Source organism: Lepidochelys kempii, chromosome 11 (genome assembly GCF_965140285.1).
Source record: "Lepidochelys kempii isolate rLepKem1 chromosome 11, rLepKem1.hap1, whole genome shotgun sequence".
NCBI lineage: Eukaryota > Metazoa > Chordata > Testudines > Cheloniidae > Lepidochelys > Lepidochelys kempii.
Genome location: NC_136390.1, coordinates 31,467,583 through 31,484,237, shown reverse-complemented (window position 1 = coordinate 31,484,237; position 16,655 = coordinate 31,467,583). Strand labels below are relative to the sequence as shown.

The 16,655-nt window shown below is 45.4% G+C and overlaps 1 protein-coding gene across 5 annotated transcripts in view; it reads left to right on the top strand.

Annotated features, from left to right (window-relative positions):
• Window positions 1–16,655, top strand: part of ACVR1 (activin A receptor type 1) — a 136,085-nt gene that overhangs the window by 101,802 nt on the left and 17,628 nt on the right. For all 5 annotated transcript variants that reach the window (XM_073305527.2, XM_073305526.2, XM_073305528.2 and 2 more), the window contains one exon: window positions 4,804–5,001. In XM_073305527.2, coding sequence (XP_073161628.2) covers window positions 4,804–5,001 — 198 coding nt within the window. The remainder of the gene's footprint in view (window positions 1–4,803; window positions 5,002–16,655) is intronic.

The window sequence follows — 16,655 nt, the reverse complement described above, 5'->3', positions numbered from 1 at the left end:
TATAGCATTTTAGAGGCTTTATGGATAATATTTAGGATCCAATTAACTTTTTTTCCCTCTCTAAATGTTAAATTAATGAACTTTTTCCAGTCTTCCATTTCAAAAGGAAAGGGGGGCAATTTAGGGCTTGATCCAACTCTGATTTGGAGTCAGTGGGAGTTGGGTTGAACTGGGCTCTTACTAATAATGCACTTATTGTTCCAAATGTTTTTACTTAAATCTTAAAATCCTACTAAATTTTTGCCTGTAAAACTTATTGTACAAAATATAACACTTAACTCCCTGGCACCTATAGGCCTGATCCAGCATTCCCTGAAGTCAGTGGGACTTTCACCATTGATAGTGAGCACAGAACCAAGCTTTTATTGAGTTACTTGTATTTTTAAAAAAAATTAAATACAATTTCTAGGCCGGGGGATGCAGAGGGATGATTAAAGCAACATGACTGGTTAATGTACAAGGCATTATGGTGCGATGCTTCTGTTATCTGTGCAAAGGGAAGAAAAAAGTGATAGACTAGTTGTTTTAAGACATGTTGAATGTAAGGAAATAATTGGCTGGATTTAAAAACATTGTGTGACTTGATTCTGAGATTTTCTTTGTGCATAATTCCCATTAACATCACTGGGTCTTATGACTGTGACACACATTGAGATCTGACCGTATCCCACGTAAATGGTGTTCAGCATAAATGCAGGTGCTCCCATAATAAGTAACAATCTAGCTGTATCTCTGCTGAGGGGACAGCTCCTCAGAGTCCACAGAGGGAATCTCAAACAGGAAATGGATATTTTATTTAGTGAAATAAGTAATACACATCTTTAAATTCTGTTTTGTAGAGTTCATTTTTAAGCTGATACTTAATCATCACCAGAAGGGGGCAGCATTTATTTCACTATTGAGTCAGCACCACAGAAGTGAAATGAAACCTTTTTGCAGTGGTATCTGGAGACCTCAGTGGTATAGTAGAGGGGTGTATGTTACACAGGTAGGAGCAGAAGTATTTGCTGCTGTTCGACTAACTTTGCCAGTGGGAAAAATAAATGGCCTTTTTGAATATGAAAATCTTGGCCACCTATTTATGGAGCACTCTTCTTCCTTCGTTATCTCTAATGGGGATTAACCAAAACAGGGGTTTCCTCTACAGGTTGTATTGAGTCCTTTTGTGCATGGTTGGCCTGTCTTCATTTTCTTCTGATCTGATTTTTCTTCCATTCCTCTCCTTTCCAACACTGATGTCTCTCTCTGTGCCTACCTTTTTAGCAACAGTGTGTGTAGATAGAACTGTAGTGAAGTGTAGCTTCTGATGGCTAGAGAAGTGCAGTTAAGAACCAAGTGGTTATGCATTGTATTACCATCCAAGTCACTGCTCTGGATCTGCCAGTGCATCCAGTTAAGAAATTCCTTAATTGTATAAACTAAAAGAAAAATTTGCTCCTGAGGGAATTTTGTGCCAAAAAATTAAAATATTCTGTGCACAATATTTTAAAATTCTGCAAAGTTCTGCATATTTTAATTGCCAAAATAAACACGATATCATCACACCATTTTCAGTTATTTTGGTAATTTATTTCAAAATTCTTGTCCGCAAATAATTGAAAATGGTGTGATGATATTGTGTTATTTTGGCAATTAAAATATGCAGAACTTTGCAGAAGTTAAATGTCTTTTTTAATTTATTTATTTATTTTATTTTTGGTGCAGAATTCCCTCAGAAGTACCAAGGTTCTGTGTGGTGCAGTCTGGGTGTGGGCAGCCTGGTGTGGGGTCTGGGTGCAGAGGGGAATCTGGATGCACAGGGGTTTGGTATGGGGGTCTGGGTGCCAGGGGAATAGGATCCTGCAAGGGGAGGCATGGTGAAGGTGGTTAGGACTCAGTGGGTGGGTGGGGGTGCTGGGGGGGTTAAGGTGCAGCTGGTTGGGGCTCAATGTGGTGGAGGTCCAAGTATGGAGGGCTCCTAATGCCAGGGGTGAGGCTCAGCAGGGTGAGGGCTTGGGGAGGGGGGGGTTCAATGGGGAGGCTCTGGGTGCAGGGGGCTCCTGATACAGGAGGGGGTTGGGGGGGAGTGTCACTGTACAGGGAGCTGCTCCCCCTGTCTGCCCAACTCCCATGCAGCCAAAACACCTTTCTCTCCTCCCTCTCTCCCCCCAACCCCAAAATGGTGCAAACTTTCTTCAGCTGTGGACGTTTTCTGGGGCTTGATCTGACCCAGCCCCAGCTGCTCTGTGATTTTACCTCTTCCCCCTGCTGCCTGAACAGTCTGAGCTGCTGGGGAGGGGTGAGTGAGTACTGGTGCAGCTTCTCTTTGCTTCCCCACAGAAACCATTTTCTGCAAGGAAGCAAAGGGATTCTGTGTGAGGGGCGGAAACTTTTCTGCATGTCGCAGTTGCACAGAATTTTCCCAAGAGTAAAAATTGTGTACATGTAATTGTGTACACACACACCCTTGCTCTCATTTTTCAGTGTGACTGAAAAACTCTGAAAACTGTCTCAAAGCTGAGCAGCTCTGTTTATAGAACAGTTGTAGCAGAGACGATATTTGTGCAGTCTTCCCTACGTTGGTGTCGCTGGCGGGATCACTTCTTCATTGTTGTTCAGTCCTTATCTTTCCTGATGAAAGTGTCTTCAAGAGTGCTCGTTTTCTGCTGGTTACGCCTGTCCTCTAAGATCTGGATGGGGAACTAATAAATTCATTGCCAAATGGCAGTTTGATGGTAACAAGTTTCAGTTGCTACTAATCTAGGCTGGACATGAACTAGAAGTTTAGGGAGGAAAGTCCTTTGAAATTAAAGCTTTGAATGTTTTGGAACTAGGTAATGAAATACCTAGCTTGCAGGTTTTTTACAATTGTAGCAAACAGCCTCATACTTTCTGTATAGATAATCCATTTTTTAATAAAGAAACCCAAGTGTGTATGTGGTGGCTTCACTTTAATGAATGTCTGTATTCAAGTTACTGGATTTAGGAAAATTGTAGTTTGTAGTTAGTTTGGGAGAACTATAAAAGCAATCCACATACACAATGAATCATTGCAATAGCTTTGTAGAAGAGAGCAGAAGACTTGCATATAGTACAGGACACAGAATAGTGCAGTGAATGTCACTGTTTTGAAACAAGTACTGACCTTCCTAGAGAAGATGCAAAAATGCTAAGGAAATTGAGGAGGTTATAACATAACTACTCAAGCAATGTTTAGTATGGAATATCTGTATGGAAGCCATTAATGATCCCAATAGTGATGTAAAATAAGACTTTTTTTCTTGTCCAAAACCAAGAAGCTGCATCAGTTCCAACTCTTCCCATCTTTCCTTTAAATGTTTCCTGTCAAAATCAGTAGTCTGGCACTAATTGAGACCCTGCGTAGCACTTGGGTTCACCTAGGTTTCTTGAAGTGGAAGGCAAGTACTTTAAGTTTCACTTAAAACGGTGAAACATCTGGTCTCTAAATACCACCTACAGTACAGAGAAAATCATATTGAGGATCTGGTTGCAACACTTTCTCATTTTGTAGTGTAGAAAAACACTAACTTGAGTCTTAAGCCCTTGACCTGTCATTCAACTGAACCTTATATAAGAGAAACCTGTATTTTGTCCAGTTTGGATAGTGTTATATCCGCAAATTCCCCCAAAGTACTGACATGTTCAAAGTTTGTCAGGAAAATTGCTCTGTAAAATTTGTCTTTCTATCTGAAAGGGGGAATGTATACTTAAGGACTGGAGGTGCCTTTATCTGATTAAAAGACTTAGTGTATTATCGTCCTTAGCCAGTGAAGGGGTTAACAGATTGCACATTTCAAGTTCTGTGCAAGTTCTTGTAGGAACTCCAAATTGATTGGAAGTGCACTTAAACAGCAGAAAAATGTTTTTTTTCCAAATCCTTGTTACTGTGGAAAAAAGACAGTGTTTTGAAGGAATATTCAGGAATCCTGTGACTTAATCTTCTATGGGTCTGCTGTTAAAGCGTTATCAAGTTGTCTTAAATAAGCTTGTGTTAAATTTAAGTATGAGATGTTGTTAAGGGAGTCAGGAAGAGTCTGTCTTCTGTTTTATTGCTTAATGTTGTCCTGCACTTGTCACTGTTTACTTTGGAGTGACTGCCTGTTTACCATGGTAAAATGGGTTGTGTTTCCAAATTTACTATAATTTAGTCTTTCACATAATGTTCTTTACTTAAATGTTTGGAGATCAGCATAAACCAGGTTGAGTGGTTCTCATCTCAGGCCCCTTTGATGATGTTTACTTTCTGACCTACATATGTGTTGCTGTTTTTCAGCTTTATTTTTTACTCCAGTATACATATTGGTCATGCAGTATTTTTTCCTCTCTCTGCAAAGAAAGCTCTCTTCCCCCTCAGTTTCGATGTATCCGCCTACCCAAAAGTTCCATAAATACATTTGGACTCGGGGCAGAATTGTTTTCTTTTTAAATAAGATTCCTGGCTGCCTGGTTATACGTGTAGAGAGTAACGGTGACATCCAGTGGCTGTCAAACACTTAATCCCTGGAATGATAAAATTTTATAACAGTGCAATACACATGTTTAATAGTAATCTTGTAAGAGATAGTTGGTCTAAGTCTATGGCCAAACAGGCTATTTTTGATATTTGGCAGCTAGTTTGGAGCTGACACAGCTGCTCTTTGGACAATTGAACCCTGTCTGTTGCTTGTTTTTAAGAAACCTCTGTGGTCCTTGGAATATGTACCAACTTCTGTATACAGTTCAAGTCTCTAACTGCATGTGCTACTAGAGTTCGTTTTGTTTTTTTTAAATGATTTAATAGCAACTCTGCTTTCTTTGTTTCAGGTCTTGCAGTTATGCATTCCCAAAGCACTAATCAGTTGGATGTGGGGAACAACCCCCGTGTGGGTACCAAGCGCTACATGGCACCTGAAGTCTTAGATGAAACCATTCAAGTGGACTGCTTTGACTCTTATAAAAGGGTTGACATCTGGGCTTTTGGACTAGTCCTCTGGGAAGTAGCTAGACGTATGGTTAGCAATGGTGAGTATTTGAGGATTTCTTTTTAGGACTCATACCTCTGCTTTTTCAAGAGAGGTAGGGAAACAGTAAAAGCATCTGCCATTCTAGTGCACGCTTTCCTGTTGAACTAAGTGGGCAACGTGAAAATACTGTACCTCTGAAGTGTTCGTATTCCAGATGCTTAGGCTGAACTCTCACCCACTTTGAAGGACTTAGGTTGTCTCATATCTGATGTGCAAAGTGCTTTCGCCAACTTCGGATGGGATATGGTGAAAAGCAACCCTTGTTGAATTCCAAATTGAAGATGGTTTGTGTATGATTTTAACTATTATACTGAAATGTTAATGCCAAGACGTGTTCTGATGTCCTGAGAGGATAACTCTACTCTGCTCCCCATGCTGGAGCCCATTCAAACATGTTTAGTTCCTTGAGGTATTTAAGTGAGAACTTCTAGGGAACCCAAAGGACAATATAGAGAAGGGAAGTGATATGTGTTCCGGGGTATGCTTGCTGTATATCAGGCTAAACACATTGCACTCTTAAAGAATAGAGCAGGGATCGCTTTGGTGTCTCAAGAGCTGGCTTTTGAACCATGAAGTGATGTGGTTGTGGCCTTATAGCAGTGGTTCTCAGCTTGCTACCTGTGGGCTGCTTGTGGCCCAATCAGCACACAGCTACTGCCCATGTGACTTCCTCAGGGCCATACAGGTAGTATATCTAGTGTGTGGATGTGGCCCACCTAACAGAGCTGCATATGCAGCCCACAGTGGTAAATAGGTTGAGAACCATTGCCTTAGAAGTAAGGTATGTCTTCTCTCCAGTAAGATGAGTTGAGGTAGCTACAAGGGATGGTTAAATAGAGAAGTGAAAAAATGTTATTGAAGAAATTGTTGTGAACAAATTCTCTGTGTGGATATAAAATTATCATCAGTTTTTTTGGTTAATATTTTATTGGTGAACTTTTTAAAAAGGGAGTAAAAAAGATTGAGAGACTATTTCTCAATACTTGGAAACTCAGGGTTGCAATTTGTCACTTGAGTGCCTTGAGATTTGATCTGTAACAATGAGCTTGTGTTGAGATTTAGATTCTGAACTTTATCTGAAATGGCATATTTTTCTTTCTAAACACTGAGCACTGTGGAAAGGAAACCTAATTATCAGTTGTCCTAATGAGAGTTCTGTTGGATGGGTGGTGGTTTAACCAACTGTGCAATAGGTAACCGAACCCAAGTCCACAAGGGAAATTAAGATGAGAACAAAATGTGTGCTTCAGTATGACTGACTGACTGACTGCCATTCATAGCTATGGTTAACAGGACTGGTGGTAGTTAATGGGGTGCCTGTATATCTTCACATTGCACAATAGGTTTCAGAGTAACAGCCGTGTTAGTCTGTATTCGCAAAAAGAAAAGGAGTACTTGTGGCACCTTAGAGACTAACCAATTTATTTGAGCATAAGCTTTCGTGAGTTACAGCTCACTTCATCGGATGCATACTGTGGAAACACAGTATGCATCCGATGAAGTGAGCTGTAGCTCACAAAAGCTTATGGAAACACAGTATGCATCCGATGAAGTGAGCTGTAGCTCACAAAAGCTTATGGAAACACAGTATGCATCCGATGAAGTGAGCTGTAGCTCACAAAAGCTTATGCTCAAATAAATTGGTTAGTCTCTAAGGTGCCACAAGTACTCCTTTTCACATTGCACAATAGTTTGTCTCGAAACTGTCCGCCTATAGCACAATGAAACTTTTCATACCAATTTTCAATTAAGACATTTATAGTTTCAACTAAATATGGAACTTTTTTTAGCTAGCTGTGAGAAGTTTGTTCTTCAAGTGTTGGTCCCTCTGTGCATTACACATGTGGGTACTCATGGACACCATACTCCTGAGTCTGGAGACTTTAACAAGCAATGTCCTTTGTCCCACATATGCGCATTAGATCTCCTCGTGCTCCCGAGTTGAGGATATAAGTAGTAGTGTGGGTCAACACCCTCTCAGTTCCTTATTACCTCTGCATGGTCTGAGTCGGAATCCAGTGTCATCCTTTCAGAAAACTTGTAAATAAGATTGTAAATAGTTCTTTAGGTTAGTGTAGTTTGCTTTCCCCAGGCTGGAGACGCCTTCCCCATAGTCAGGGACCATGCCCAGACTCCCCATCTTCAAAACTGTATCTCCTGCCTTAGTCACTGACAGAAAAGGAATTAATACCAGCTCTGTCCCGACCGTCTAGGTGAGACACATGTTTCAATGACATGCAGCATTTGTCGCTCGTTTCCACCAAGAACTCACACAGCTCATGAGTTTCACCTTAGACTTGATGGAGAAGGCTCTAAAGCCCCTTTCTGATCTGGCCCAGGAAGACCTCCTTGTACATCGGCCTCATCAAACAAGCAGCACCCCTCTGTGTATGTGCTTAGAAGTGGAACCCTCAGTGTCTAAGCCCAAAGACACACTCTCCAAGGCTTCTCATAAGAGTAAGGGATGCTCTCATGGGCACAAGGACAGATCCCTGTTGAGGACTGTCTGTAAGAGACACACTCCTTCCCTGAGCCCATCAAGGTCAGGTGAGCCCATACACACAGACCCTAAAGAACTGATTCTGCCAAAAAACCATCAGGGTGGAGGGTTCGGTGCGTAGGGAGAAGGATCCTGTTCCGTTGGTGATTCGAGTTCTGAAGCACAAGGGCCGTTGTTCTCCAGTCCCTTCCACAAGTGTAGCTTCAGACTGTGCGATAGTGATACAGCCGCCTGAAGAACACCCCACATGGGGTGCACAGATGGTGCCAACCATCAGAACACCCTACACATGGGGTGCACAGAGACCTATATAGCACCAGAGGATATCTTCCTCCCCCACCCACAGTCTCCCTTCTTCTCTAGCTTGGCCCTTCTGAGGGACATTACTATACCAGAAGACTATATTGCTTTGTTGTCCCAGGAGCGGTCTTTCTTACAACTATCAAGCAGGATTACCCCGGTACTGATGGCTCTGACATTACAGAAGGAGCAGTTTTTGGATTTGGACAAATCTGATGAGCTGGCCCCTCCTTCATCGTCACAGAGACCTAAGCCTGGGTAGGCAATCAAGGACTTACGGTTGCTACCCTTATGAGCACCTTGGGACCAATGGTTCCCCATGCCATGGGATCCCCTTCAAACAGTTGGCCCCTCTTTCTGGCCCTGTTGGGGACTATGGGATCCCTATACCAGATGTCCAGCACCCACCTAGGAGTCTTTGCACTCTTTCTCCTTGCACCAACAACCAGTTCCATTGGTGTGTGAGATGGAGGAAGATGCTGTACCAGAACCACAGGTACTGGTGACTCCATTTCCATAAGCAATAACAGGACTTACCACAAAGAGTGGCCAGTGGTCTCCAGATATCACTGGAGGAAGCCCGAGACTCATCATCGCCTGTTGAACATTCTGCAGCCTCAGGCCCCAGTAAGGTGGCTCTCCCAGTTAACAAGGCCATCTTGAAACCAATGAGATTGGTCTGGCACATCCCCCAGCATCCTATGTGCTCTTTTCTACCCCCTCCCCCACACACACATAAAAGGGCTGAGAAGTGCTATTTCATTTTGGCAAAGGGAGCTGAATTCCTGTTCTCCCACCCTGCTCCCAACTCCCTGGTGGTATAGGCTGCTATGGAACATATAGGTCTCAATACTTAAGGACCACCCCATCAGACCAGGGCTCCAGGAAACTGACCCTCCTGGGGAGAAAGATCTCTGCGGGCTTGTGATTCTGCATGACCAATTACCAGGCCCTGCTAGCCAAGTATGATTAACTACTCTAGGCTGGCAGCTTTTTAGAACAAACTTTTCTGTGAGGACAGAGCCAAGTTTTTCTCCCTTCTGGAGGAGGGCAAGCTGGTGGCAAAAACAGTTCTTCAGGCTGCAGCAGATGTAGCATCCAGAAGCTTAGCCACTGGTATTGTGATGAGGAGGGATTCATGGTTTCAATCCTCTGGCTTCCCTAGGGAGGTGGAGAATACTATCCAAGATTTTCCCTTTGAGTCCAGCCTCTTTAACGAGAAGATTGATGAGACTCTCCACTTGTTAAAGGACTCAGCTCAGGGTATTCCCTCTGCTCCCTGGGGATCTGCACATGGGTCTCAAGGACAAACAAGAAGGCAGACCTTTAAATCAAGACCACCTCCACCTCCTACTTGTGCATTCTGCTGTCAGAATCCGTGGGGCCTTTCTGTAATAGACAGAAGACTGAGGCCCTGCTTTTTATCCCCCTCTACTACTGCAACCTGTTCCCAGCCTGTGGTTAGGAGCCACTTTTGATGGTGAGCGGGTCTCGACTAAAACATCTCTGATGTCACCTGCCCCTTCTGTCACCTTTTTGGAGGCCGTCTCACTGTTTTGCCTGCAACTGGGAGCTAATTATGATGCATAATTTCCAAGACATAACCATCCATTAGGGATACTCCCATAGAGTTAATCTCCTTCCCTCCCTGCAAACACCCTTCCTGACCCTGTTAGAGAGCTTATTCCTTCACTCTCCCACTTCCCTGGTCCTTCTCACATGAACAGAGAGCAACAATACCCGAAGTCCGAAGGTGTAAACAATTAGATGTTTATTGGGGTGAACTTCCAGCAAGCTTAAATACAAGTTCCTTTTTCCTTATTTTCGAATCCCAACTTACTTCCTGTTTGCCCCTAATTTATATAGTAATATTCTTAGCTATACCTTAACCAATCATTCTTCTGAAATTTAACTAACCAATCCTAACATATGGTAACATAATTAGCTAACCAATTATATCCCACCACCTTAATTAGTTTACACCCAGCAAAATTAATTATACAGCAGACAGAAACAATCACAGAACAGACAGAGACCATGCCAATAAACAATAGCAAAGTGGGAACTATAATGACAAAACGATACAGAAGTGAGGATTTCACAACTACATCTATAAAGACATAAGAGTTTCCCAGCTGTGTCTATTGATAAGTGAGTTCTTACCAGACAGAAAACTATCAACCTCAATTTCCTTTTACATCTTCTAGGCACTTCCCTTTCTCTGGAGGTGATAGGCACTATCAGGACAGGATTGTATTCCTAACAGCCCAGTAGCACCTTCTTTCAATGTGACTGGTTTGGAATGTGAGGATGTGACCGGTCGCTTCCCAGCTTATGGCTGCCTCTGTCGCTTAGCCAAAGGCCTTAGCCTAAGAACAGGGCCTCAGACTGTCACAGTAAGAGAAGGACCTTACACTGGCAGACAGTGATTTTGATTCTTTCTTTTATACCTCTAACTAGCCAAGTGATAAGAATACACCTAAATTCTTAAAAGTACAGGCCTTTACAGACAGCCACTCTCAAGGCAATTCTTCAACAGGAAACAAACTCCTCATTACACTGAGGCGCCCGCCTCCGTCTCAAGGATGAGGGTTCTATTGTCTGTATTTCCTAGTCCCCAAAAAGGACAGTGTGTAGAGACTGGATATTTGGCAACTCAACATCTTTGTTTGGAAATCGGAATTCAGGATGGTCATGTTGGTGTCAGTAATCCCCTCTCTCCAAGAAGGGATGTGGTTCATGGCTCTCAGCTCTTGACATAGGAACCTCCTGTGGAAGGGGTGAACACCTATGGCTTATCATGGGCCGGAAGCACTTACAATTCTGGGTCCTCCCCTTTGGACTAGTGACAGCACCCAGAATGTTTGCAAAAGTTTTCTCTGTGGTGGCAAACCAGATGAGAAGTCAGAGCCACACAGTCTTTCCCTATCTCAATGACTGACTAGCTCCTGGTTGGTCACTCTCAACAGGAGATCAGATCAGCTAGTCAATACCTCATTCAAAGCCCTGGAGGCCTGCTTGAACAGAGAAGTCCACTTTATCCCCTACAAGGACAACAAACTTTATTGAGGCAACGTTGGACTCTGTTTCTGCAAGAGCCTTCCTCCCTGTAGAAAGGTTTTAGACAATGCACAACCTAGTTTCTTTGATTTCCCACAGACCAGTGACTACCACGTGGATGTGCCTGTCACTGTTAAGTCATATGGCAGTGTGTACTTGTCTGCCCCCCCCCCCCCCCCCTTTTCAGGCTTTATCTGCATTGCCTGCCTGGCTCACTTTGGTCTACTCACCTAACAAAGACCACATTAACTCCTGGATCATCAGCTCCTTCACCTAAGTGGTCAAACAGAGACAGGGTTCCCTTTGCCACTCCCAGCATCGCTATTATAAGTGATGCATCCCTTCTGAGGTGGGTGCTCAACTGAACAGTCTCACTGCACAGGGCATATAGACCACGCAGGAGGCCAGCCTACAGATCAACATCCTAGAGCTGCGGGTAGTTGACCTTTGCATGCAAAGACCTTCCTTCCTCTCACTCGCACCCTCCACATCCACATAATGTCATATAATGTCACCACTGTCTACATAAACAGGGAGGAGTGAGATCTCTGCTGCTTTGTCTGAAGGGAGGCAGGCTTTGGAACTGGTGCGTCAGTCACAACATCACCATCTAGGTGACCTATCTCCTGGGTATCCACAACTCCTTAGCAGACAACCTCAGCAGGCATTTTGTGGTGGACCATGAGTCGGGAAATCCACAACTCCATTCTGACAGACATCTTCATGTGCTGGGGCACACCTCTATGCGGGATCTCTTTGCATCACAAACAAACAAGAAATTCCCTATGTATTGTTCTAGGGGAACTATAGGTCATGACTCCCAAGGCAATGCTCTCCTATTGTTGTGGATGAGCAGTTTCAGATATGCCTTTCCTCCTATTTTCCTGCTTTTACAGATGCTGAGAAAGATGCATCATGACAGAGCCAATGTCTTCATTCTCCTACCACACTACTGGCATAGATAGATTTGGTTCCCAGAGCTTCTGACCATGTTAGTCCACCCTCCAATCAAGATCCAGACCTTCACAGAACTCCTGACACAGGACAGGGGCAGGTCAAACACCCCAACCTGGGCTTTCTCCACTTTATGGGCTAGTGTTTGGATGAGCATCTGAGGCAGATTGTTCTTGTTTATTCCCGGTCCAGACTGTATATAACAGGTTCCGGTCAATTCTTTCCTACTCTGGGTATCTGGCTAAATGGAAATGCTTCTCCACCTAGATACAGCACAATCAGTCTTACAAGTCCACCCAGCAGCTGTTAGTGGTGCCCCACCCCCACCACAGTAGATGCGTGCTCTGTTTTATCTACCCAACTATGACACTATTCCTGAAGGGCCTCATCAAGGCCTTTTCCAGCAGTCACTAAATCCACATCACTATGGGATCTGAACCTTGAGCTGTCGTAGCTTAGAAGACCTCCATTTGAACTTTTAGCAGCATGTTCCATGTCTCACTTCTCCTTGAAGGTGGCATTTCTAGTGGCCATCACTTCGGCCAGGAGGATCAACAAACTTGGAGCACTCGTGGCAGATTTCTTCCCCCCTCATCCCCTTTACACAAGGACAAAGTATCCTTTCACCTTCATCCTAAATTTCTACCCAGGGTTGTTGCAGAATTCTACCTTAGCCAATGTATTCAGTTACCTGTCCTTTTTCCAAAACCCCCATGCTTCCAAAGAGAAGAAACTTTTGCTCCTTCAATGTCAGGTGTGTATTGGCCTTTTACTTGCAAAGAAGTAAGACAATCAGTCTCCAAGACTTTTTGACACAATTGTAGAGAGATCCCATGGTCAAGCTATATCCTTTCAGAGGATTTCTAAGGGTATGTCTATACTACGGAATAAGGTCGAATTTATAGAAGTCGGTTTTTTAGAAATCAGTTTTATATATTCGAGTGTGTGTGTCCCCACAGAAAATGCTCTAAGTGCATTAACTCGGCGGAGTGCTTCCACAGTACCGAGGCTAGAGTCGACTTCTGGAGCATTGCACTGTGGGTAGCTATCCCACAGTTCCCGCAGTCTCCGCTGCCCATTGGAATTCTGGGTTGAGATCCCAATGCCTGATGGGGCTAAAACATTGTCGCGGGTGGTTCTGGGTACATATCGTCAGGCCCCCGTTCCCTCGTTCCCTCCCTCCGTGAAAGCAAGGGCAGACAATCATTTCGCACCTTTTTTCCTGAGTTACCTGTGCAGACGCCATACCACGGCAAGCATGGAGCCCGCTCAGGTAACCGTCACCGTATGTCTCCTGGGTACTGGCAGACGCGGTACGGCATTGCTACACAGTAGCAGCAACCCCTTGCCTTGTGGCAGCAGACGGTACAGTATGACGGGTAGCCGTCATCGTCATGTCCGAGGTGCTCCTGGCCACGTCGGCTGGGAGCGCCTGGGCAGACATGGGCGCAGGGACTGAATTTGGAGTGACTTGACCAGGTCATTCTCTTTAGTCCTGCAGTCAGTCCTATTGAACCGTCTTATGGTGAGCAGGCAGGCGATACGGATTGCTAGCAGTTGTACTGTACCATCTTCTGCCGGGCAGGCAAGAGATGAGGATGGCTAGCAGTCGTACTGTACCATCTTCTGCCGAGCAGCCATGAGATGTGGATGGCATGCAGTCCTTCTGCACCGTCTGCTGCCAGCCAAAGATGTAAAAGATAGATGGAGTGGATCAAAACAAGAAATAGACCAGATTTGTTTTGTACTCATTTGCCTCCTCCCCTGTCTAGGGGACTCATTCCTCTAGGTCACACTGCAGTCACTCACAGAGAAGGTGCAGCGAGGTAAATCTAGCCATGTATCAATCAGAGGCCAGGCTAACCTCCTTGTTCCAATAAGAACAATAACTTAGGTGCACCATTTCTTACTGGAACCCTCCGTGAAGTCCTGCCTGAAATACTCCTTGATGTAAAGACACCCCCTTTGTTGATTTTTAGCTCCCTGAAGCCAACCCTGTAAGCCGTGTCATCAGTCGCCCCTCCCTCCGTCAGAGCAACGGCAGACAATCATTCCGCGCCTTTTTTCAGTGCGGACGCCATACCAAGGCAAGCATGGAGGCCGCTCAGCTCTCTTTGGCAATTAGGAGCACATGAAACACCACACGCATTATCCAGCAGTATATGCAGCACCGGAACCTGACAAAGCGATACCGGGCGAAGAGGCGATGTCAGCGCGGTCACGTGAGTGATCAGGACATGGACACAGATTTCTCTGAAAGCATGGGCCCTGCCAATGCATGCATCATGGTGCTAATGGGGCAGGTTCATGCTGTGGAACGCCGATTCTGGGCTCGGGAAACAAGCACAGACTGGTGGGACCGCATAGTGTTGCAGGTCTGGGACGATTCCCAGTGGCTGCGAAACTTTCGCATGCGTAAGGGCACTTTCATGGAACTTTGTGACTTGCTTTCCCCTGCCCTGAGGCGCATGAGTACCAAGATGAGAGCAGCCCTCACAGTTGAGAAGCGAGTGGCGATAGCTCTGTGGAAGCTTGCAACGCCAGATAGCTACCGGTCAGTTGGGAATCAATTTGGAGTGGGCAAATCTACTGTTGGGGCTGCTGTGATGCAAGTAGCCCACGCAATCAAAGATCTGCTGATAGCAAGGGTAGTGACCCTGGGAAATGTGCAGGTCATAGTGGATGGCTTTGCTGCAATGGGATTCCCTAACTGTGGTGGGGCCATAGATGGAACCCATATCCCTATCTTGGCAGCGGAGCACCAAGCCGCTGAGTACATAAACCGCAAGGGGTACTTTTCAATAGTGCTGCAGCTCTGGTGGATCACAAGGGACATTTCACCAACATTAACGTGGGATGGGCGGGAAAGGTACATGACGCTCGATTCTTCAGGAACTCTGGTCTGTTTCAAAAGCTGCAGGAAGGGACTTTATTCCCAGACCAGAAAATAACTGTTGGGGACGTTGAAATGCCTATATGTATCCTTGGGGACCCAGCATACCCCTTAATGCCATGGCTCATGAAGCCGTACACAGGCAGCCTGGACAGTAGTCAGGAGCTGTTCAACTACAGGCTGAGCAAGTGCAGAATGGTGGTAGAATGTGCATTTGGACGTTTAAAGGCGCGCTGGCGCAGTTTACTGACTTGTTTAGACCTCAGCGAAACCAATATTCCCACTGTTATTACTGCTTGCTGTGTGCTCCATAATATCTGTGAGCGTAAAGGGGAGACGTTTATGGCGGGGTGGGAGGTTGAGGCAAATCGCCTGGCTGCTGGTTACGCGCAGCCAGACACCAGGGCAGTTAGAAGAGCACAGGAGGGCGTGGTACGCATCAGAGAAGCTTTGAAAACCAGTTTCATGACTGGCCAGGCTACGGTGTGAAAGTTCTGTTTGTTTCTCCTTGATGAAACCCCCCGCCCCTTGGTTCACTCTACTTCCCTGTAAGCTAACCACCCTCCCCTCCTCCCTTCAATCACCGCTTGCAGAGGCAGTAAAGTCATTGTTGCTTCACATTCATGCATTCTTTATTCATTCATCACACAAATAGGGGGATGACTACCAAGGTAGCCCAGGAGGGGTGGTGGAGGAGGGAAGGAAAATGCCACACAGCACTTTAAAAGTTTACAACTTTAAAATTTATTGAATGCCAGCCTTCTTTTTTTTGGGCAATCCTCTGTGGTGGAGTGGCTGGTTGGCCGGAGGCCCCCCCACCGAGTTCTTGGGCGTTTGGGTGTGGAGGCTATGGAACTTGGGGAGGAGGGCGGTTGGTTACAGAGGGGCTGCAGTGGCAGTCTGTGCTCCAGCTGCCTTTGCTGCAGCTCAACCATACACTGGAGCATACTGGTTTGGTCCCCAGCAGCCTCAGCATTGAATCCTGCCTCCTCTCATCACGCTGCCGCCACATTTGAGCTTCAGCCCTCTCTTCAGCCCGCCACCTCTCCTCCCGGTCATTTTGTGCTTTCCTGCACTCTGACATTATTTGCCTCCACGCATTCGTCTGTTCTCTGTCAGTGTGGGAGGACAGCATGAGCTCGGAGAACATTTCATCGCAAGTGCGTTTTTTTTTCTTTCTAAGCTTCACTAGCCTCTGGGAAGGAGAAGATCCTGTGATCATTGAAACACATGCAGCTGGTGGAGAAAAAAAAAGGGACAGCAGTATTTAAAAAGACACATTTTATAAAACAGTGGCTACAGTCTTTCAGGGTAAACCTTGCTGTTAACATTACATACATAGCACATGTGCTTTCCTTACAAGGTCGCATTTTGCCTCCCCCCACCGTGTGGCTACCCCCTCAACCTTCCCCCCTCCCTGTGGCTAACAGCGGGGAACATTTCTGTTTAGCCACAGGCAAACAGCCCAGCAGGAATGGGCTCCTCTGAGTGTCACCTGAAGAAAAGCACTCTATTTCAACCAGGTGACCATGAATTATATCTCACTCTCCTGAAGGTAACACAGAGAGATAAAGAACGGATGTTGTTTGAACGCCAGCAAACATACACTGCAATGCTTTGTTGTACAATGATTCCCGAGTACGTGTTACTGGCCTGGAGTGGTAAAGTGTCCTACCATGAAGGACACAATAAGGCTGCCCTCCCCAGAGACCTTTTGCAAAGGCTTTGGGAGTACATCCAGGAGAACCGCGAATGCCAGGGCAAAGTAATCCTTTCACATGCTTGCTTTTAAACCATGTATGGTATTTTAAAAGGTACACTCACCGGAGGTCCCTTCTCCGCCTGCTGGGTCCAGGAGGCAGCCTTGGGGGGGTTCGGGGGGTACTGGCTCCAGGTCCAGGGTGAGAAACAGTCCCTGGCTGTCGGGAAAACCGGTTTCTCCGCT